Below are 24,936 nucleotides of genomic sequence, written 5' to 3' on the forward strand. Positions count from 1 at the left end.
TATTGAACAGCTAATATGCTAGAGTATCAAGATGCATAAAACTTTGCCACTTAAAAAGAGCTCATGCCATTAAGGCCATTGCTGGGGTCAAAAGAGCATTTCTTGACCCACATGAAATGAGAACATATCCCACGGCTCCCATAGGGATGTCCATGCAGGCTCCTGTATGAGTGTCTGAGTGCTGTGCAAATGCAAAGTATTCCTGATTTCATTTTTCTTGTTCCCTGGGGAAGGTGATGTGGGAGAGTTTTAAATTTTATTTCTATTGTGCAAATAGGCTAATAAGCACACTCACAATAACACATATACACACAATATTTGCAGAGCTGCCCAGCTACAATTGTTTAGGAGAGTGGGGGTGGAATGATAATGAAGTTTTGTTGAGAGGCCTTTTATGAACAGAACAGGGAGCTACCAACAGCAGCTTCTTACCCACTTTGGAAATCCCCTGCTCATGAATGTCTAAATCAGATCCAAGTGGTATGAGAGATCACGCAGTGAGTTAGAACTTCTGAGAGATTAACACTTAGATTCTATAACAAGTTTCGTAAATGTTTTAATTTGGAAATTTCTTTTGGAGAAGTGGGAGGGCTATTATCTGGGCTGAGGATTTTCTGTAAATTTAGATTCCCACTTGTTGTAACTTTATGTATCCTTGTTTTTAATCGATGGTGGTTTTCAAACTCGATTATGTAGACAGATTAGGTGTGTCCTTTCTGATTAAAACAGTTCAAAAATTGCCAGTTTAGGGTAAAGTGGGGTAGGGTTTTCTTTTTTGAAGAGATGGCTTATTTTCTTGTGCATCTTGATCTATCCCTAATATTCATGTTTTACCGTTTTACTCTTTTAAGTCTCCATATGTATTTTGAAGGCTTTTATAAAAGAAATGTTTTATTGCTGAAGGAATATACATTCTTTGGATATTTTTAAAAGAGTTCTGCATTCTTAATATGGCCACATCAGAAGACAGTGTTGAGTTTATTTCACTATCTCCATTGCATAGATTTTTTTTTTTTTTTTTTAAGTGGCTCATCAGAAAACACTCCATAAGATATGAATCTCTAGAGTGGGGAGAGAATTATAGCTCTTGAATTCTGTTGTCTGAAATCACCTTTTGAATAGCAAGCCTGGGAAAGTGAGATGTTGCAAAGGTAAACAATGTCCAGATTATGACAGAGTGGAATTGACAAGCTGGTTAAAAAAAGGATGATGCATTTCTAATTAGCCCACACTGCCTTTAGTTAGAAATTAATTAGATACTGTTATGTAAATGTCATGTTAATTAAGCAAGAATATTGAAGTGTTATAAATCTACAAAAAGAATGGCTATTTTTGTGTTTTAATGTTTTGCAGTTACCATGAAAGAGCTGATAGTAGAATATTTGATTATAGAGCTTCTGGCAATTTTTAGCTGACTGACTCCTTGACAGACCATTTTTCCTAATTGATGTGGTTTAGCATGTGGTATAAGTGCAGCTAGTGAGGACTAGTGGAATCAGGAGCCAAAAATAACCACTCATCACAGCTGTTTTAATAAGACCTTTCTTGAAAATTGTTGATCTCTGTTCAAGGTTAAGGAGAAGTACTGTTTTTCTGTATTTACTCAGCCTTAGATTTTTGAGTGCCTAAGATGATGGGCCAGCATAAATGCAGCTTGTGTTCTGGACTTTTTCCTGAGTCATAGTCTCCATTCAGTCAGTTGGATTGACTGCTGCACTGGAAGCTCAGTGTTTTTTGACATGTTCAGTATGTCTGCAGGAGGCTGGAAAAGAAAATATGAGATTCCTGCCACTTCTACTTGAAATGTGAAAGTTGATAGTTGACAGGATACCTTTATTCAGTCCTTCTGGTTTTGCAGGTTACAAGTGAAGTTAATATGCAGATTTGACCCGTCTTTTACTTTACACCGCTGGAATCAGTACAGTCTCCTGAAAAATATCCACTGCCCTATTGCATAGGCTATAAAGATTTCTGGTTGTTGGGAATACAGTTGGAGAATTTCATTTCATAGCTCTCATGTGGAATTGCAAATGCGATCCATGGTGCTGCATTATGTATGACACCTTTGATACAAGAATAGAAGCATCCCTAGAAGACAAGACAGAGTATTCAGACTTAAGTCACAAGCCACAAGCTACCACAGACATTATTTACATGCAAATTCCAGACTCTGAATTGTGGAAACTTAGGAAAAAGTTCTGAATATAATATCAAGTGAAAAATGATAGTATTAAGTCTCTTCAGATAATGAAGAAACTTGAAAAAGTTCACATATTTAATTTTGCTTTAGCAAAAGAAAACAGAAAACACTCATGGTGATTGGCTAAAAGTTCAGGTGATTTAATCTTGATATTGTCTGGTTCAAAATTCTCAGTGAGTGTCAGTATTAAGCAAGGAACCTTAACTGTGATTTTATTTTTAATCTTGAACAACCCCAAACTCATTGTTCCAAACTCACTTGCTATTAATATAGGATAGAGGGTATGGTGTGAATTGTCCTGTGCTTAGAAATGCATTTATTTTCCCAACCTTCCACTCTTGATCCCAACAGACACAGCATCTCTACATTTACCTGTAGATCCCAGGCCTGAAAAGGTTTCTTCATTTTGCTCTTCAAGTATTAGCTCTGCCCATCCTGCTGCTTGGAAGGAAGAGGCCAAAAATAGGAGCAGAATTTATAATGATTTATGAGATCATATGCCAGCCCCCCTTGCAGACATTAGCCAGCTCCATTCCCTTATGGAACAGATGCCCTGAGTTTGACCCTTACTATCAACTCTCAAAATTACTTTGTTTGCCATACCCAATGAGACTAATGCTATATTTTTATTGTTGTGGACCAAAACCTGGAAGGGGTCCCTTTGGGTGGCCCTTAATTTCCTGAATTCAATGTAACAGTATTGACTTGAAATTAATTGTGTAAGAGTGGATATTGTAACCTCCTGTGGTTACTCCTTTTATTTGAGAGTATAGGAATTTTATATGACAGCACAATTAGTATAGAATATATGTGCATTGCTCATATGCATCTGTTCTGGATTTTAAAGAGTTTCATAGGTTATAGTCTGCCAGACCAAACTTAATTCCAAGCTCTGTGTTTATAATATTGTCCAATTATCAAAGCTGGGATATATTATCACTGCCTGTTACTCTTGCTGTCAATTTGTTTTGACTCGGCTATGGTTCTATTTGTGCTTTACTGTAATGTAGTGAATACGTTGGATTGGGTTGTTAGTTTAACAAGCTCTCTGGAGAACACTTTCATGATGATACATGTTGAGATATGCTAGGTAGCCTTAGAGTTATTTGCATATTTGCCAAAACCTACAGAAATTCATTCATTAGGAATTTTCATCAGGATAAACCTTCAACCTACAGATGAGGTAAAGATTGCATTTGTAAACATGGGAGAGTTAATTCATGAGTCCCAGCCACATTTCTTCAGGGATTTTGATTAAACTAGTTTCTCTCTGTTCTTACAGTTTTAGTCAATGAATTATTTTATGTCCTTTTAAACAAATATTCTGCTAGTTAAGCTGTTATTGACCCTTGTGTTTTGTGTGGCTCGCAGTATTGTATGAACTCAATGATTTTGGCCATATATCAAGCTGGGAGTTAGTTTTACCAGAGATTGGAACTAACTGGGATGTTAATATGTACATTGTGCTCAGCTGGTTTAAAAATGTACATTAGTCTCTTTCCAGTGCTCACCCCAGCCTATTGCATCGAAATTTCCAGAGTCAAGATCTGGAAATCTGTATTTTTAAAATGTACCCTTGATCTTTCTGGATTCCAGAAATGTTTCTATATTTTTATTTGGTGGTGGTTACACAGTATATATGTGTTTAAAACCATTTAAGGTATATACTTAAGATTTGTACACTTCATTCTAGTGTTTCATTCTCTTTATGTTAAACCTCAATAAAAAAAAAAGTTTTAAAAAAATGTACACTTCACTCCTGATTCGATCAAGTGGCTTGCAGTGGTCACTTACTGAACACTATTAAGTGCCGTTTGTCCATACAGTCACGCTGCTTAGTCGCTTCAGTCGTGTCTGACTCTTCGAGACCCCATGGACTGTAGCCCACTAGGCTCCTCTGTCCATGGGATTCCCCAGGCAAGAATACCGGAGTGGGTTACTATTTCCTTCCCCAATACAGTCATGACCCAAGAGTAAATGACAAAGTGAGTCTTGACCCTTGGGTTCATAAAACCTCATGGCAGAAACAGTGAAGATACATAACATAAAACTTTATAGTTTGTGAAGTCTTTTTGTATAGATGATCTCATTAACTCTGTGGTTTATGAGCAATTTTACTATCCGCATATTTTTGTTAAAAAAAACCTAAGGATCACTTATTTGGGGTTACTAACTAAAGAGTAGTTGTAGGGCTTAACTGCTTTTTTTTTCCTGAAATAAGAATTATTCATTTAACAAAAGAACAAAAACAAAAGCAAAAAAAAAAAAAAATCACACCTGAGAACAGAAGCTATAACATTTTATGGAGCTACAGAGCCCAATGGGTTTTGAGGATGTGGGGTCTGAATTAGTTTTCCTTGCAATCACTGTCTCTCCGTGTTGCTTATTTTCGTATCACTAGTGCTCATTTGGACCTCTGGGATTTTAGTATGTTAAGCTTTCTCTGCTGAATGTGATATTTGTAGAAAACTTCTCAGTTTTTCTTGCCCTCTTCTTTTGGTCTTTGTAACTTTTAATTTATTCTTGCCTCATTTTCAAATCCTTGAGAAGTATTTCCAGGTAATGCTGGCCAATGATGAATAATCCTTCTTCCTGATTACATTTAGCATTTATTACTTGTTCCGTATTCTTTGGCACTTGATCATTTTGCATCTAGCTCTTTATTGCTGTCATGTATTATTCTTTGTATAAGTGCACAAATTTTGTCTTTATCACAAGATTATAAGCCCTTGAGCATGAGACTAACCTGTAGGGGCACATCAAGGTATTTGCTAGGTGCTCTTTGACATTAACAACATGCTTACTTGATTTTTCCACCTTTTACTGTTTTCTCTCTGTGTCTCCTTACACTCACTAAGATTTGCTGCTGTTTTGGGCCTTGGTATAGGAAAGAGTAGACTAATGATGAACGTCTTTGGTGGGATATCTAGGACCCTAAATCCATGGATCTTGGTGGCACAAACTCTGAGCTCTTTCATTTCCTTCTTTTTTGATGAGTAACTTCAGTGATAGGAAGTCTGGTCATAGATGACATATTGTTGTTGTTTAGTCGCTAAGTCATGTCCGATTCTTTGCGACCCCCAAGGACTGTAGCCTGCCAGGCTCCTCTGTCCATGGAATTTTCCAGGCAAGAATACTGGAGTGGGTTGCTATTTCCTTCTCCAGGAGATCTTCCTGACCCAGGGGTTGATCCCACGTCTCCTGCGTTGGCAGTTGGATTCTTTACCGCTGCGCCAGCAGGGAAGCCCCATAGGTGATAAACAGTTATGTGAAATAATCATGTTTTCCTTCATTCTAGTCACCTGGAGAGACTTCAGGTTATCTATGTAACATTTGCTTGCGTGTCCCATTCCTTAATGATCATCACTATTGCCCCTCCCAGTGCATGTAAAAACCTCTAGTCTTCAAGTTTATAAGGTAACTTCCTATTTTAGAAGGTAGAGTATTGGAGTATATATCAATATCAGCTTAAGGATTTGTTTGCGGTCCTGATTCTATAGAATGAAATGATTGAGTTTCAAGTCTTCACCCACTGATTGACTGTGTCTCTCATACTGTTGAATTATACCTATCCATCAGCTCCCTGGGCCACAAAATTCCATGAAGGCCCTCTTTGTGTCATATTTTTATAAGTAAACTAGATATTCTTTCTTGGTTAGCAGTGCTATCTTTAAATATTAAAATGATCCTTATTTCTTCTGATAAGTAGTTCTTTAGGGAGGTTCCCCACCTACTTTAAATAAGGCCAGTTTTGCAGTAAATTCAAAGGTGGGGTGACCACTGAGATAAACCTAAGAAGGAGACTCCTGCTTATTGCTGTGTGGAAAATTCACCTCCCTGAACTTATGGGTAATTTACTCTTAGCCAGATCAGAATTCTAGTTAAAATTTTGTTCTTTAATATCTTAACGTTATGTGAGATTAGGTGTGTTTTTTTTTAAATGTAAAGGATGTTACAATATAGAAAGAATGTGGACCTTTAGACTGAATTGCTGAACTAAAAGTTAACCCACCGCCACCATCACCATCTTCGTCTTTGTCTGCTGCTCCTCTTTGTGTTTACAGGCTGGTCCCTTCCATTTTAGGTTTCTCCTTATCCAAGACAGCCCCTCTGGGTGTGCAGAGGATGTGAACTGACTCTTGTGCCTGCCTTTCTGTTTCTAGGTGGGCCATGCACAGATACAGCTCATGTCTCGTTAATCACACCAACCAAAAGATCCTGTGGTACAGGTACGTACATCATTCTTACCTGGATTTGTTCTTACTGGAATTATTCACAGGCATTAGCTGCTGGTTATAATGTGGTGTCCTTGCCAGGGTACTCTCTGATTTCTTCCATCATTTGTGAAGTGATGTATTATGTGCTTAGTATTGGGAGTGGAGTGTGAGCCGAGGTCAAAGTGGTGCTCTTGGAGGTCAAATTGGCTGAGTTAATGCTGGCAGCTAGAACCAAGAAGGTGGACATCAAAATGTATCTACTTCCTAACGTCTGAAGGATGTTATTAAGATCTAAACCATACAGAAAATGCAAATCAATGCTTAGTATAGCTTGTGGCTAATTCGTGTAGGTCGTGGGCCTACTGAAAAAAACATTACTTAAATAATGTGACTGAAGGGTAAATGAAGTACAGGTAATCAGCTTAACTGACTAGTGTAGTATCGTACTAGTTTTAGAAAATTATTTCCTTTCATTCATGTTAAAGCCATGGTGTGTACTGAAATCATTCTTTTCAGATACATGGAGTATCCCAGAGAACTTTGTGCATCTGTGACATTTTTATTAAGCATGAAGTCATGAATCTTGTAGCTCTCTAAAGAGTGCTCAAAAGGCCTGTTGCTCCCTTACCCTGTAGCTTAATTTATTTTTGACAGTATTTGCCTTTTTAAGTAATGCTGCTTGCTATTTAAAGTATCTTAAGGATTATATTTGAAAGAGTCAAAATAATCATATTGTTTCTCTAAAGGTCGAAGTCAGAGTATTTTTCATAACTTAAAAAGTCCTTTTAACTCTCTGGTGGAAATAGCACAAACCATCTCTGTGTACAGAATTACCCTGAAACCCCAGCCCCTTTTAAATGCTCATGGTTTTGATGTTTAAACCTCAAGCAGGCCTGTCTGTGCTTGGTTTCAGAGGCATTCAGTCTAGGCATTGCATGCTGAAGAACTTAATTTTATTCTCTTGTTCCCAATGACCAGTTTGCTGGAGGGCTGCATGAGATAGTCCTGACCTGCTCCATCCCTCCTGTGTCCAGTCCCCAGGCTCCGCTGGGTAGTTTCTGATTGAGACAGAATAGAACTGTGCCCTGGGGTGAGAGCGACTGTTGTGCTTTGACCAGTGGGCAGTTGAGCACCATCTTCATACCGACCCCAGCCAGAGCCCGAAAAACACACAGAGCCCTTTGATTTCAGGCCCAGTGTTACACACACAGTGTACTTTGGTCTTTGTTTTTTCCTTCCAGTCTTGCCCTCAGGACAGGGCTTACTGTTAGCACTACCAGGGTGTTCAAGTTCCTATCAAGGAATGAGTCTCGAGTCTATTTGGTCTTCCTGAGTATTTAGGAAAGAGACTGCGTGCTCAGCTTAGACACTGAAACTACTAGGAACCCTTCCCGAATATCATGTACTTGTGTCTTTCATCATCTTGGCAGATCTGTTTTATCCTTTCTGTTGTCATACTATTTTGTGTATCTAAAAATAATACCATTTATTGCAAGCTAACTGCATTACCACGCACCATTCAATATTCTTTACATGCATGCATATTTAATCTTCATAACAATTCTACATGATAGTTATTCCTATTTTACAGTTAACAAAGACAGGCACTCAGAAATTTAAATATATTTCCTGGGGTAATATTGCTGGTAAGTAATAGAGTTAGGACTTGAATACATTCTTTAGATCCTGAAGCCTGCTTTTCAATACAAAAATATTATTGCTTATCATATTTTATTGTAATTATGCTCTTAATCAGACAGTACAGAACATATCATTGAATGAAATGTGCAGAAAGAGAAACATAGATTTGGAACTTATAACATGTAGTGACATAGTTTTTAAAACAGAATTCTAGAGCAGATCTTGTTGCAAATCCTGGCCTGGCTCTCTCAAAATGTGATTTTAAGTAACCTCTCAAAATTTGTTTATCATTTGTAAAATGAGGTGATAAGTCTCATAAGTTGAAGAAAGAAAAGAAATGGTACACATAAAGCTCGCATAGTAGATCTTCAGTAATGGTAGCTGCTCTTGTATTTTAGTCCTAACCATTAAAGATTATGTGTATACAGTGGCCAGTGTTGGGTACTCTCCACAGTATACAGTGGATAGTGTTGACAGCAATCAATAGGTGTTTTAGGCAGAAAGGCGTTAGAAGTATCAATACCAGAATGCACTGCCATACCCAGTATCATTAATTGACTTTACACTGGTCACATTCCTTATTGCCTGTCAGTGTTGCAATAGGAACTGAAGGTCATGTTTTTAGATCTCCTTACATGAAACGCTAAGTGAGACACCACTGAGCTCTCCATTGCACATTTCCAAGTCTTCCTTTAGGTAAATGCATCCCTGTTAACTAGAAAAAGATGGAGAATTTCTGACTTGGAAGGAAATTAATGCAACGTGCAGGTCATCTCCTAAAAAGCCAGAAGGAAAGATGAGATTTCTGACTGAAGACCGTAAAGGTCATCAGGTTCATCTCGCTGTGCGTCTTCTCAAGTAGCTGGTCTGTGCCCCCTCAGGCTCCTCAAGCTGGCCTGCTATCTCAGCCTGAAGTAATGGCCCTGACTCTAGAGGACAGAGCTTTCTGATTTTCAGAAGTAAATTAAATACTTTGCTTTGAGAACCACAGGCCAACTGTCTTTGTCTCCATCTTTTTGTCTATCCTGGAATCAGCGGGTTGACCATAGTGGAGATTCTGAGCATTTTCTTATAAATACAATACTTGTTAGTGTTACATTGCTGGAATGTTCCTGTATTCTTAATAGCTGGATTCTTCAAGAAGAGGACCCATGCCTCTGACACTTGCTCTGGTGCTTCCAGCACAAGTGACTGCAGCTCCCAGACCTCAGGGCTTCAGGCACAGATGATAGTAAATAATTACTGTGGTGTCAGTTCTTGGGAGCCATAAGGTAAACCCTCTGAATTAGGTGTTACTGATCCCCTCCTAGCCAGGCTATCCATAAAAGTTTGCGCTAAAGCAGCCTCCTTATTAATGATGTGTGCTAGAAAAAGGATCCTTGGCTGTAAAGTTCTTTTTGTACACACACACACACACACACACACACACACACATACATAAAACTTATATATGTAAGTTATTTGAGGTGTGCAGGCTCAGTTGCCCTGTGGCGTTTGGGATTTTAGTTCCCTAACCAGGGATGGAACCTGCATCTCCTGCATTGCATGGTGGACTCATGGATTCTTAACTACTGGACTACCAGAGAAGTCCCCTAGAATAAAGTTCTTTAAGTCAGTGGTCTCTGAAGAAGGGCAAATAAGGTACAGTATGTGGGATGTGGGTAGAAAATCATAAAAGCTCTTTATCTCAGCCTTTTAAAATTTGTTTTGCAGATTAGTTTCATAATTATATATTAGCCCATATGTACAGTTTAAAACCAACAAATACATACAAATGTGTGTGCTTAGTCGCTTCAGTCATGTCTGACTCTTGGTGACCCCATGGACTGTAGCCCACCAGGCTCCTCTGTCTGTGGGATTCTCCAGGCAAGAATGCTGGAGTGGGTTGCCATGGCCTCCTCCTGGGGATCTTCCCGACTCAGGGATTGAACCCACGTTTCTTACATCTCCTGTGTTGGCAGAGGGGTTCTTTACCACTAGGCCCACCTGGGAAGCCCACGTACAAATATACTAAAGATACACGGCCACGTATCTTAGATGGTGTACATGCGCGCTCAGTCACTGCAGTCGTGGCGGACTCTTTGCAGCCCCATGGACTGTAGCCCACCAGGCTCCTCTGTCCGTGGGATTCTCCAGGCAAGAATACTGGAGTGGGTTGCCATTGCCTTCTCCAGGGGATCTTCCTGACCCAGGGATCAAACCTGCGTCTCCTGCATTGCAGGAGGATTCTTTACCGCTGAGTCACTAGGGAAACCCCTATCTTAGATGGTAGTGTGCACTTTAAAAAGGTTTGTGACTTCTTCAGTACACAGATCATTTTCTTTTTAGTACTTCAAAAATTAAGTCTAAAGATTAGCATTACACTCATTATTAAGTCAAGGCCTGAATGTAGTGTGAGTGGTTGATAAGTGTATCTCAGGTGACTGTTGTTTGATCAGAGGGTTTTGCAATTTAGAGGGGTGGATAGCAGTGCAGAGTGGTGGGTTTATAGCCATCAAGTGTGAGAGGTTAGTTGGCCCTTTAAGAAATTGTTCTCTGGTAACTGAGTCTGAGAAGCAGATTGCAAAAGGCAGCAGTCGTGGCAAGTGAAAGTTCAGTTCGTGTTTGTGAACTTGATGGGAAGGGCTTTTCTTTAGATGCTGGCTTTAGTCATATACTGCAATAGACAGTGAAACTCAGTAATCTTTAAGTGGAAAAGAATAGTGACCTACGATAGTTTTGGTATTTAAGAGAGAAAAATTAATGAAGCTGTGTGTGACTTTGTAAGCACTCTGGGATGTCTGCAGTTAGCAAAGTTGAAAAGTGTGGCCAAGTCCCAGGTTGCTTTTGGTTAGAATGTGAGAGTTACAGTCGATCACACCTTCAGATTACTAGAGAGAGCTTACATTTCTTTTAAGAGCTCAAAATGTTTTGCACATGTTCCCTTGTTAATTCTCACAACATTCCTGCCAAGAACAAGTATATTGTGAAGGAAAGAGTGTGCTTTTCTTAGCAACACACAACCTGAAGTGTCCCTTCTTTCCTCATATTTTCTGTCAAGTTATACCTTAAACCAAAACTTGTAATCTGAGCTGTAGTCATCTCCTTGAGTCAACTTCTTGGGGACTGTATTTGGATATTTAGATGAGTATCTTCATGAGGTCATATTTTTGTGTTTAAAGTGTCTTGTGCGGAAGGAGGGCTTCCCAGGTGGATCAGTAGTAAAGAATCCACCGGCCAGCGCAGGAGACATGGGTTTTATCCCTGGGTTGGGAAGGTCCTCTGGAAGAGGAAATGGTGACCCGCTCCAGTATTCTTGCCTGGAAAATTCCATGGACAGAGGAGCCTGGCGGGCTACAGTCCACGGGGTCACAGAGAGTCAGACACTGCTGAGCCACTGAGCATGCATGCATGTGGGGAAGGAGGGAGGTTTATTGCCTTTTCTTACGATCTCTTGTTTAAAGACATGTTGTGTAACTTTTTTTTTTAACTAAGACTTAATTTGCAGAGTTAGAGCAAAAGAAATGTTATTTCATATTTTATTTATCAGTGCTCACTGTTGATTAACCTTAAAGTGTAAGCTCTAATAGGCAGCTGGAACCATGCCTTGTCTTAAATTTCTTGAGAGAATTTAGTCTCTCCTCAGCAGGATCCATAACTGTGACTGACCCAAGAACCCCGCTCCTTCCAGGTGGGGCACTAACCACTCTACCTCTAGGCTCTAGATTGAGTTTGTAAAGGTTGACTTTGTAACGCATTAAAAAAAAGGGAAATGGCTCCTTCCCTAGTTTACCACTTTTTTCATTTTCATTTCATTTCCTTTTATTTCTGAGGTTAAAATTAGAAAAAAGTTAATAGACAAGTTTACAGACTAGGTGGTACTGTCAACAGACTTTTCTCCACTGTATCTATATTCATTTTTCTCTTCTTCCAGCAAGTGTGTTGAGTAAATAATATTCTTTCAGATAGACTTAAAAAATGATGGTTTAATTTTAAAATGCTGTGTGTATATTAAAAATGTGATTATAATTAGTAGAATAGCAAGTAAAATAACCATTTGTGGGACCATAAGGGAGCTGTATTATTGCCTGAGATGAAAGCAGATGGAACTAGAAACTGTCCCATTAAACATCAAGGGGAGTGTTCCCAGAAAGTATCATCTTTACACTCTGTAAGAGACGTGCTAATTCATCTTAACTGTCTGTCCCTTGCCTGATCTCATCTCTTCTTTCTCTTCTCTTTTCTCTTCTCCTTTCTTTTCAAGCACGTTTATCCTTTTGGGTCACCTTGTTCAGTGTGATGAGCAGCGATGTGAACTAGATAGCATACTATTGTTCATTGTTTCCTTTTTTCCACAGAAACCTTTTCTTGACTCACTTCTCTCAGGCATCCTGCTCGTGATATTATTTTTTGTTCTTACAAAGACAAGAGTAGAAACTCCTTTTCACCTGGGTGTTAAGATTGATGTGCTAAGCACTTTCTACTTCAGTGTTCAGATGCCAGTTAAAGGGAAATGTTTCATTGTCCTTATATTACCAAGAGGTTTATATGAGATCTTTCAGGTTGATCCAGAAGCTAAAGGGTGGTAGTGTTAAATCAGATGTAGCCCTATAAATCTTAGAAATACCTACGGTTGTGCGCTTTATCTCCTAGTAGAGTCAATATTCATGGAAACAGTTCAGCCAGCGCATTTAATCCCAGAGAGTTGAGTCAGTGACTACAAACTGTATTGGTCATTGTCACACACTGTAGGTAACTCTTCTTGGAAGGACTTCTCGAAGCTTTAAGGAGGGAAGGTAGCTTTTGAGTGTGAGTTCAACGGTGTAATTCAGTTCTTTTTTCATTCTTTCTTTCTTTTTTTTGGTCCTTCAGGTATAGCTTTTCCCCTCAGGTCTGCAGTATCAGCATTTGAGATGGAAAATTAGAAATTTGACCTACTTATGTAATATGCAAGTTCCCATCAGGAGAATATTAGGGAAGATATAAACCTTTCATTTTTTATTAGCATTTAATGTAACCATTGAAGAAAGATCAAAACAGTAAATCTGTCATGGCAAGGGAAAAAGTATTAAAAAAATGTTTTACCTTGTGCATGCATTATCATAGAGTCCTGAAGGAATTCATTTGACTCCTGGGGTGGGGGACAAAATGAATACCAAATATTTGGCAAGATTGCAAAAATTTCTATAATCTGAAAGGTACCATCTTGCTATGTTTTGTCATAGGAAAAAAAGCCACAGGTTATTATGGCGTCCACAGTGACTGTTTACTGACAGTGGTTTTGGCCATTGAGTATGGATAACTGGAAAGGGGAATATCTGCTAAATGCTTTTTCTTCTGGGGATTTTTTGGGGGAGTGGGGGGTAAAATTTAATCTGCTTGATTTGTTGCACATATTAAAGAATTCAGGTAGCAAGGCTCATTATAATGAGATGTTTGGATACTCAGTTTGTAAATAAACTCAGGTGAGTTTAAAAGCACCTCACACAATGTATAGAGTTCAGAAAAATTTAAGGGAAGCTTACTGGTTTTCACTTGTGCCCCGAATGAGAGTTAGGCTCCATTGCTACCAGTTGGCTGTGTTTGTGTTACAGACCAGTTAGACAGGTGTGTTTAAGTTTGCTGAACTTGAAATCAGAGGCTTGTTGTTTCAGAGGCCTTGTTTAGGTTTTACTTGTGAGAAGCAGTGGCTCCCCCTCTGAGAAAAGACTGATACAAGTGAATATCAAGCCAGGCTGCCAATCTTGTCAAGAGGAATTTTTGCACTTGAAGGATAAAAATGTACTCCAATATAAAGAGAAAAGGGAAATGTGATGAGGTCTGTTGCTATTGTGTGTGTGTGTGTGTGTGTGTCTGTCTGTCTGTCTGTCCTAGACTTTGGTGCTGAGCTGCTTGTGGTCTGCATGATTTGTGTGAATTCAGGTTGCTTAGATCCATGAATGCAGTTACAGCTGTTTTTTTGGTTTTGTTTTTTCTTTCTTGCCGTTATGGTCATTTATTTTATCACAGCTTGCACTCTTACCAAGGAGAAAAGCCCTGAACTTCCATTAATTAGCTGTTCTATTGCTCCACTGGGGCAAAATGCCTGAGCCAACAGTATTTATAAAGGATACCAGGGGAATTTAACACCCCTCTCCTGCTCTGAAACTGGACTTTCGGGCGAGGAGATTCTGCTCCATAGCACATGTGTGCCTGCTAGAGGAGAGCGTGTTGGGAACGCAGCTTTCCTGAGGCGTCTTCCCAGGAGTGGGCGAGAACCACCGCAAAGCTGCACTATAAATCATCTGAGCCTCGCAGTGATGCTGCCCATTAAGGAGACTTTTTTTTTTTTTTTTTTGCCCTCCTCAGTTCCTGGCTATACTAATAGAACAGCGCATCAAGCAAGGCTGTAAATAAAAGTTATTACCTAATAGGTGGGTGCCGAAGTGGAACGGACAGAGCTGAGGCATGGAGCCCTTATTACTGCTCATCAGCAATTATAAACAGGATAAAGTGTCTGGGACTTGCGCTGATGCAGCGAGAGCTAATAGAGGCTGGGAATGACACCAGGCCCTGATAGGATGATGTATGCTGATGGGTTTTTACTGCCTCATCGTGCTGCTTGCTTCCCAGACAAGTTGTGTTATCCGTTTTCCTGCTTGCTCATCTATCTGAAGAGGCAGTCACATTGCCTCTGCTGCCAGCAGGTGGGCTGGCACTTATTCCTCATACCTGTGACTGCTTCTGAGGCACCCCCATCGTGAGGAGTTTCAGAAATATTTCATAATCATGGCCGATTAAAGCCATGATCTTATTGTATTACCTGCTGTCGTGGTTGTAGATCACACCTTCAGAAGTGGCTGCTTACGTGGAATATAGGACAGGCAGAGACCCTGTAGTCAGTCAGCCAGTCTAATACTTTATTAAAGGACTGCTGTGACAGTCCTGTAGTAGATGCTGTAGGAACATGCAAAGGAAGTGATAAGCATTCATCTTGCCCCTGGGAGCTTGTACCGTAAAGAGACAGACTAAGTACAGAAACATAAGTAGAACTTATTCCAGCTTGAGAGAGCAAGAAATATAAGTAATGTTTATTTTTAAAAGTGAGGACAGGGAGGATAAATTATGCTAATCATTAAGAACAAATATAATACAAATGTGTTTTTTTTATGCTTAGAATTTAGTGCCTCAGAGTCAGTACGAGTGAGTAAAGGCCTACTGGAATGTGGAGAGAAAGTCTAGCAATGGGGACTGTGTTTTCTAGTGAACAGAAAACTGCAAATACGACCTGGCGATGCTTTTGAGTAGCGGATAAGCACCTAATACTTGGGAAAATTGAGATATAACTGTTCAAGTTGGATCACTCAACTTCACTCGACCACAGTGATTAGGCCTTTGAAATAGCAGAAATCTTCACAGAGCCGCAGAGCAATGCTTTGAAAGGGCTTTACCATTTGGTCCAAGACTTGATGAGCATTCTGGGGTTCAGTTGTTTGGCACTTGAGCCTTTAAGTGAGTACACCTCTTTATGCAGTACCTTCAAAACTAACCCATCAGGAGGCTTCCTGCTGTTAGAGAAATTGTAGTTTTCCTATGGAGTTCTTTGATGCCTTAAGTTATTTTAAAGAAGCCTGATAATGTGATCATCTCAATGTTACAGAGTCTCCTTCAGTATGCAAAATGTCTGAGTTGTGTGGATAAGTTTTTTTTTTTTCTTTTGCAAATTAATATTTGACTTACCAAAGAACCATTCATTCAGAGTGCTCTGTGTGTGGGTAGTGGCCAGCAGAATGGAGGAATAAAGATAACGCTGAGAAAAATGTTTTAAAATAACAAAAACAGGATGCAATGGTTGATTAGAGTTGGCTGAAGAAAGCATGCAAAGTTATATACTCAGGGAATTGAAGGAAGAACAATGTCACCGGTGGCAGGGAGAGAAAAACTAGTTGTAACTATTTTCAGTTCTTGGTAAGCTAAAATATAGGTTATTGTAGATAGTCCTTGTAGAAAGTTATTAAATATAGATCCAGTGTGGAACTCATCGATCTTGAGGCAGTGATGAAAGGTGTGCAAGTGGGTGAGGCAGTGTATCCAGAAGAACAGGGGGGCTGAGGGTTGTACTTAGGGAGCTGGGAAAGAGAAGAGGAGCCGGTCAGTTAGGAAAGCTAAAGAAGGGAGAAACTTTGATGCAGCGTCATGAAAGCTGCCCAAGAAGAGGGGCCCAGGGTGTATGAGGACCAAGAAAAGCTGTTGCCTGTGGCTAGCAGATGCTTGGAAAACCTGAAAGAAGTTAGTGTCCTATGGTAGGAAACCAGAGCCTGGCGGGCAGGTCATTAAAGGGACTTCTGATAACAAGGAAATAAAAGCAGCAGACAAGTCGTTCAGTTAAGGAGCTAGTTGAGCCATTAAAATAAAACCAGTAAAATAGTGGTGCTTGGTGGGAGACACAGGATCGAGCATTTCTTGGTGCAGGGGTGGTTAAGATAGGGAAACAGTTTGCTCTTGTTAAGATACAAAGGAAAGTATGTGAGGAAGAGAAAGAAATGGAAAATATTAGAGGAGGGGCAGCTCAGACAGTAAAGAACCTGCCTGTGATGTGTGAGACCCAGGTTTGATCCCTGGGTCGGGAAGATCCCCTGGAGAAGGCAGTGGCACCCCACTCCAGTACTCTTGCCTGGAAAATCCCATGGATAGAGGAGCCTGGTGGGCTGCAGTCCATGGGGTCGCTAAGAGTGGGACACGACTGAGCGACTTCACTTTCACGTTTCACTTTCATGCATTGGAGAAAGAAATGGCAACCCACTCCAGTGTTCTTGCCTGGAGAATCCCAGGGATGGGGGAGCCTGGTGGGCTGCCATCTATGGGGTCACACAGAGTCGGACACGACTGAAGCGACTCGGCAGCAGCAGCTGGTATTTTTGCCTGGAGAATCCCATGGACAGAGGAGCCTGGTGGGCAGCAGTTCATGGGGTCGCAAAGAGTCAGACATGATTGAGGACTTTAACTTTCAAGAAAAGAAACACAAGCGATATTCTTTAGAGGCAGAAACCCAGAAGCATTAGTTCCCTCCTATAGATAAGAAAAGAGATCTAGATAAATAGGTTTTCTTTAATATATAGACAGCTGAGACAAGATGAATTAGGGAGTTCATCCTTGAAGGTCATCATTTTCTGAATAAATAATACAGCTATCAGTAGCAGCAGAGAACTGAGAGAACTGTGGACTTAGGGGGAGAATAGTATTTCCAAGTAGTAGCTAATCCAAACTGCCCTTAAATAGTTTAAATTTATAGTGGGCTTTCCTGGTGGCTCAGCGATAAAGAACCCACACGTCAGTGCAGGAGACATCGGAGACAAGGGTTCAGTACCTGGTTCGGGAAGATCCTCTGGAGGAGGAAGTGGCACCCCACTCCAGCATTCTTGCCTGGGAAACCTCATGGACAGAGGAGCCTGGCAGGCTACAGTCCACGGGGTCACAGAGAGGCGGACATGACTTACTGACTACACCACCACCACCAAAGTGAGACTGTCTCTGCTATTATAATTAACCCAGAAGAGAAGAGCAAAGAGAGCCTAAGTGGTTCTCATTTATTTTTTTATTTTTAATTATATTTTCATTTTTACGAAAGTAACACATGGTAGCGCATCATAACCAGAATAATTTATAAGAGGAAGATAATCTAGGGGCAGAGCAGCATCTCTCTGTTGACAGTTTCTATTTTAGTACTTTCAGTCTTTTTTTTTTTATTAACTGTAGAAGAAAGAAGAAAATGTTTATATCCCTACTTTCTGAGGTGTCAGGTAGTATGAAACACAAAGATTTAGCTCAACTATTCTTCATCCCAGCATTTGGAATTTGTATTCTTTGTTTTCATCCTTTTCTTTCTTGATCCATTAGTTTTCAGCATCATCTCTTAATGAGGATGTATTAGTACCTCTGATTAGAGGTACTTCCTTATCATACCTCCTGTCAGCTACACATGTATTTTTTATATTGTCACAGTTGTTAACTATTTACTTTCAGCCTGTAACCACAGCAGGTCTTCCATGTTGTGTCCACAGCGTGTTTCTAAAAATTGAAAGCCAGTAAGTGACATTTCCATTATTATGACTCTGCAAATGCTGTTCCCTCCCAGGAGACCAAGTTATGTGCTAGGAATAGATTTGTGTTTTCTGTGAGTCTAATGTCACAGTGCCTGGGCCTTTAAGAAGATTGATCTTACATCCAAGCCAAATCAGGTGGTGGTGGTGGTGTTTGTTGTATTTCATCAGTTGCTCAAAAGTCATGCTACATTTTAGTTTGCTTTATATTTGGATTGTAATTTTTTAGATACAGTTTTTCTTCTTGGTGCTTATACTTTCCTTTCTCTTTTTGCAACCTGTATTTATACCTTTCACCCGAAACCTCCCTTCTGGAGCCCACTGTCTTTCTGCCTCAGCTAGACTAGCTGTTCTTTAAGCCTCAGTTTCCATTTAATGTTCTTTCTTTTCTTCCCTTGTTTTTGGAATACAGCCCCCCAAGTAAGTTCCTAAGAGAGTGTTGGAATTCTTGCATATCTGAAAATATCTCTTTTTGCCTCCCATCTTGATGGGAAGTTTGACTAGGTGTAGAATTCTTGGATGAGCATTATTGCTCCCTTGACTTTAGCATTTCATGTTATTGCTGAGAAGTCAGATGACACTGATACTAAGTAGTATATGTAGGATTTTTCCACCTCTGGAACTCTTTAGGATCATCTTTTCATCCTTGGTGTTCTGGAATTTATAGTATCTAGTGTCATCCTTTTCCTTCTCCAGTTCAAGATGCTGGATACTTGCTAGACCCTAAGATCTAAAGACTGACGTCATCCCTCCTGGAGCATCTGATATTCCCCAGCCCAGTGTTCCCGTCTCTTTGGGGACACCGTAGTATAGAGTGTGTAATTAGTGCTTAGCACAATTAGTGTATAATTGTGCTCTTCTGGCTGTGAGTTCTCTGATCACCTTGATGCCAGTTTTCCTGTCTCTCTTAGTCTTTTACTTCATGCTTCTAGTTTTCTGTCAACTTTTTAAGATAAAAGGCCTAGATGAGTGGGAAAGGTTTCTACCATGCCTCTCTCTTGCGTGGGCATTTTTACTGGGGCTCTGTGGAATGGAGTGGGGGTGAGGTGTTAATGGGCAGGATTTGTTGTGAGGAGACGAGAGACTCATGGAGGAGGAGGACTGGGTTGTGAGGAACCGTGGAGACAGCTTTGCCCGGACAGGCCGTTCCGTTTCCCTCGATTAGCGCTGTCCAGCCTGTCGCCAGGTGACCTGGCCTGGCCTGTCCCCGAGTCAGCGCCGCTGTGTTACCAGCACACCTTCCGTGCACCCCGCCTTCTGCACTGCCTCAGTTTGCTTCTCTTAGACTCCTGTGCACACAGTGGCTACCACCTCTGCAGTGACGAGGTTTCAGCCTTCATCTGCTCCCACCCCATCGACGTCTAGAAGTCTGTTTAAAATCTCTTGCTTATTATGTTAAAACACACACAGTTCTATTTATTACAGTGGGTTCATTCTTGTCATCTTTGTGTTTTTATTTCAATTGGATCTGGGGGGAGGGATCAGAGGAAAATGTGTTTAATCCTCTTAAACTAAAATTACTGGGACAAGCTGAGGATTATGCTTTTTGATTTAACTATCGGTGGAAGAACGGAAGGAAAGGGTAGCCTCAGTAGAACATTGTGGTTCTTTGGAAATCAAGGGGATAGGATTGTACCCAAGGTAAAACCCCTCATCCTAAAGAGAAGGGAGGTAGATGTGTTGGAGGTTGAGAAAGTGGGCAGGCTTCCTGGGTTCACATTCGAGTGCCCCCCGTTACCAACCATAGAACTGGAAGAATGATTGGGCCTCTCTGTGAGCCTTGATTTTCTCTCCTGTAAAGTAACAGACCCAGCCGTGGAGTTGTTATGAGGGAAATGAAATAATCTGAGGTGTGTAGTGCCTGGTAAATGCTCGATAGGTAAAAGAGATGTGGACAGAGGTACCTGACGGTCCAATGAAAGGGTAAAGAGGAGTTTGAGGCAGTGTAGAGGAAAGTGAGAAAGAACTCACATAACTCACAACGTCTGTTGGACAAAGAGGCGGACTAAGAAACTGGAAGTGACAATCCGAGGCCAGTCTGACTGGAGAGTGCAGACCTGGAAAGGGACAAGTGAAGGTCGGCGGAGTCAGGGGCAGTTAGCAGCCTTATTTCAGTAAGTCTGAGGGCTGTGAGTGACAGGACACCAAGAAAACCCTTTCTTAAGAAATTGGGCATCAGAATGGGGAAATCAAACTTTTTTGTTCTGTTTTCTTTTGTTTCTAGGCTTTGTGTTAAAAGTAAAATTTTACTGTATGTATTAGTGTAAAGTAATTCTTACAGAAATTTGACAGGCTTGCTTTCCACAAGAAACAATAAGTACTCTTATTTTCTGAGCTCTTTTCTGAATTTTTATAATTGAGAACTTCTTTCTGAGGCAAATCACCGTTTAGGAGCCACAGAGGGTTGATACTTTTCTCATGGTTATAAAATTTTGATAAAAAAGACTAGCTGTTGCATCCCAACCAACATGAGAGAACTTGAGCCAATAAATTTACTACTTTATGATTAAAATCAGACAGTTTAACCTTGGAAGCATTCTTGTCATGAGGGACTTCATATTGTGATTAGTTATCTGAATAGCCAAGTGCCTCTGTGGGCTCAGTTAACCAGCCTCCCACTACACGTGTATAATTATTTTTAGTGCATACACACACTTTGCTTGTTTGGCCTTATGCTCCCTGCCGTTCTGAATTCTCTGTTTCATTACCAGCATCCACCCACAGAGTTTCAGAAAGCCATTCCCAGATAGCAGGACCACAACTCAGAATTTTAAATAAACCACATCTCTATTAACTCAGTGGACAGGGGAATTAGTTACAAGCTATGCATTTCCCACATCTAACTACCCTTTCAAAACTTATAAAAAATGTATACATATATAAGCAGGGAAACAGGGCCCTTCACTCACATTGTTGATTTTTCTGTTACTTTAGCAAGGGATAAAGGAAGAATACATGAGACAATCTTTAAGATTTTTACGTTGAAAATAGGCCAAAATTTGCCTGAAGAAAAAAAAATTATGTTGGGCATTGTTTCATTGTTTCTAGAGAAAATTGAACAACTCTTCTCCAAAGATGATATTATGTCATGGCTTGAATTATGTGCTCAAATATGGAGGGTGACTTTTAAAAGAAAATTGGGCTGGGGGAGGGGGTTTGTGTAGTACTAATCTGAACGGGAGGTGTTAGCTGCAGCAGAGTCTCTTTTCCAGCTTGGCATTAACTGATAGCTCCTCTAACACCAGGGTTCAGATTTACCTTTTTTCTTTGGCATCCTGTTGGTAAATCCATTTCTAAAAGATTAAAATCACATCTTAAGGTCTTGGGTCATCATCCTTCCTGGAACAGCCATTGCAGTAATTGATGGCAATTAAAATTGGGTCCTTATTGGGATTGGAGGAACTATAGACTAAAAGAATGACATGTACAAGTCTGTGACTAATCATTAGAGTGTACTTACAGAGAAATAAGTGCGTACAAACCTGGAGAAGGGTAAGCTTTGACCTTTTGATCACCTACTACAACTATTTGGTCGTGCACTTTGCCATCAGACCTAAGCAATATCAACATTTCTGAGAAGGAATTCAGTAGACACTCCAGCCAGTCATCTCCAGGTATGGCTACTCTGGGATAAGTTGTCTTTGCTTTTTTTTTTTAATAAACATAGATTCAGACTTACAGAAAATTTACAAGAAGACAGTTCTCAGGAGTGACTTTGTTCTCTGTTCTCTTCTGTCCTCTTCCCCTGTGTGTGTGTGTTACATCTACGTCCATAACCATTTCAGTAGTTACCTTTGTTATGCTAAAACTTCAGTGTGTAGTTCTTAAAGTCAAGATATTGTCTTATATAGCCACAGTACAACTTTCAAAATTGGAAAGTTAACATTGATAAAATATAGAATTTCTTTAGTATGATTGTTCATAGTGTGAACATCTTCTTGATAAGTAATAATTCTTTAAATGAGAAGTATTGAGCAAACTTGGTTGAAGGGGGGGTTAAAGTGCTAGATACTTATTCCTCTCGTATTTCAAATATGAACTAAAGATAATCTTCATAATAATTCTACGTAGAGTTTCTTGCCTCTGATTTTCCAGCAGCTCATTTTGCGAGTGGGGGTCCTCTTTCCTTCATAAGCCGTTCTCTTAAGGCCGCTTTCTCCAGCCTCCTGCGCAGTTGGTAGTACCTGCACAGCACTGATGTAACCCTGAGTGACGAATGCTGAGTGTGCTCAGCGGGCGGAGGGAGGCGCCAGGGTGTGGCTTTCTCTGGGCACTCTTTATCATCGTGTCAGGTTCTAACTTGAGGTTCATTTAGCCTCACATTAGAAAGAGTTAAAATGAGGCACAGATGTGTTTATAAGTTTAAGGATTTACCCCAGGAGTAATGAGTCAAAAGACTAAATCTTGGGTGGAAGAAACTAAGTGATAGGTAGAGGAACTGAATTAAGTTGATGCTAAATTAGAAACAAAAATAGTTTAAAAACAAATCAGCTATTTAATTTTAGCATCTACTTAGTTATGCATTCAAGCTGTTTTTTTTAAATAGCAAAATGTAACGGTTCAAACATTTTCCCCGTACATTAAACCTGGAGCAGAGCACCCGCAGGATGACAGCCTCTCATTGCAAGATCACTGTCATTTGGAATTTGACCTCTGTTAATAGAGATTTTTTTCCCACTATTGTTGTTGTTTTGTTAGTACCAGTGGAGTACTAAATTCAGCCGATTCTGCCTCTGCCCCTAGTGGCTTGCATTATAAGTCAAGGCAGGGAAAACAGTTGTAAGCTTTAGAGGGGGTAAGATGATTTGCATGGGAATATTTGACTTTTTGTCTGTATGTTTTTAACAAAAAGCTGGAAAATTGAATTAATATCTCATTCTTCTTTACCCATGTCCTCACCCTACCCTGTACTCAAGTGTTTTTCCTCAAGTGTTTTTCCATAAAGGACACCTGTTTTCAGTCTTCCTGGCAGAAGACCTGGGGTCAAATCACCTTAACCCTCGGGCAAGTCATCAGCTTTGGAGACCAAGATATGAGGGTGCAACATTATTTGAAGATGTCTAGCCTGTCACTTCCTACCTGGCTTCTTCAAATATAAGTCATCAGTAGGAAGACTAAAAAACAGGGAATCAATCTACTTATTCTGCAGTTGCAGGACACCTAGATTTTCACATTATGCCTTATGAAGTTACGCAGCTGGGCAGTATGTGCGACTAAAGTCACTTCTCCCTGCTGGTGACTTACGTTTGAAGAGCGAATAGAGAACTAAACGAGAACAATATTACCTGCCTTAGGCCCAGATATATGAAGATAAAAATCTGGGTATGTAGATACTTTATGGATTCTCTCAGATTTCCTTTTCTTTGGATGAATGAAAATAAACAGTGGCTGATCTTAGTTTTCTGGAAATACTGGAAAAGATAGTAGAACAGAAGTTCAAGACTGGTCTTAGCCCTGAAAAGTCTTAGAAACCTTGTGGTCGTAGAGCATGGCTTGTGGCCACAGAAGAGGAAGGCGTGAGGCCTGTGAGAAGTCCGCATTTCTCTTGGGTTTCTTATTCTTGCTTTCTCTGTTTGTCTTACCTTCATAATGCTACCTTATCCTGTACTCTGCTGATGCTATAAATGTAATATTTTAAAAAATCAATGCATTGTAATGTTGTTGAACTCTAAAATACCCAAGCAGGTTATAAAAAGGAAAGATTATCTATTGAGGGTAATTTGTCTTTTACAATGAGTAACTGAAAAATCTATGGGGAAAAGTAATATGGTTTAGTTGAGCAGGCAGGACAGGTCTTGCTGATGGAGAAACTAAAATAAGGAACGTTGTTACTAGGCCAGTTTCAGCTGCAAAGGGTGACTATTCCTATTGAGATGTCACGAACCCCATCCCCCATCCCCCATGTGAAACCAGTTGGAGTCAAAGAGAGGAGGAAGCCATATTGACACAACAGCTTTATTTCCCTGAAAACATACCAGTCAGGTGTTCTTCAGGTACTTTTGCTCCTCAGACTGTGAAAGGGTCTACTGATTGAAAGGGTTTTTGGTAAAGAGAAGAGGTACAAGTTAGATGAGCAACAAAGTTTGTACAAATGATATTTTGAAAAGCAGGGCTAACAAAAAATGTGAGGGTGAGAGCTGCAAATCGCCCTTCTACATATATGTTATACAGTTCGTAGGTTCAAGAGCTAGCTTCTTGATTTTTCCCTCTTCTGCTTCTTAATCACCCCCCTCAACAGAATTTATCACGTCCACGTGATATCCACGTCCAGAATTTTTCATGTCCGTAGTCTGTTCATACATTAATGTCCTGTAAGCTTACTTGTGTCTTTCCTGGAATGTGGCTTCCTTGAAGGGAGAGATCATTGCCATGTGTGGTTCTAATTTGCAGCCCAGTGCCTGGCACACAATAGACACTTGATAAATAATTAATAAAATACTGGCTGTTGTCTGGGCTTTTGGAGGACCACATAAATTAGATAAATGGAGAATGTTATTTTACTTAATGAGATTATGATTATTATTACAAGTGAACCTTCCTGGGCTTTTGCTTTGTTTTTTATCCTGGTGAAAGTTTTCCTTTGGTTTAGAGAGTTGAATGATCAGCAATGAAGAGATGTCTTAGGAACAATTAGCAACAGTGTAGAGTCCATCAGGTGGAGAAGGCAGTGGCACCCCACCCCAGTACTCTTGCCTGGAAAACCCCATGGACGGAGGAGCCTGGTGGGCTGCGGTCCATGGGGTCGCTAAGAGTCGGACACGACTGAGCGACTTCACTTTCACTTTTCACCTTCGCGCATTGGAAAAGGAAATGGCAACCC

At 40.2% G+C, this 24,936-nt stretch overlaps 1 protein-coding gene across 1 annotated transcript in view; it reads left to right on the forward strand.

The window, feature by feature from the left end:
- Nucleotides 1-24,936, forward strand: part of ZFAND3 (zinc finger AN1-type containing 3) — a 308,946-nt gene that overhangs the window by 248,295 nt on the left and 35,715 nt on the right. Inside the window, exon 4 of the mRNA XM_061146616.1 lies at nucleotides 6,364-6,429. Within this exon, the coding sequence (XP_061002599.1) occupies nucleotides 6,364-6,429 (66 nt within the window). The remainder of the gene's footprint in view (nucleotides 1-6,363; nucleotides 6,430-24,936) is intronic.

Source organism: Dama dama, chromosome 7 (genome assembly GCF_033118175.1).
Source record: "Dama dama isolate Ldn47 chromosome 7, ASM3311817v1, whole genome shotgun sequence".
In the NCBI taxonomy this organism is placed as follows: domain Eukaryota; kingdom Metazoa; phylum Chordata; class Mammalia; order Artiodactyla; family Cervidae; genus Dama; species Dama dama.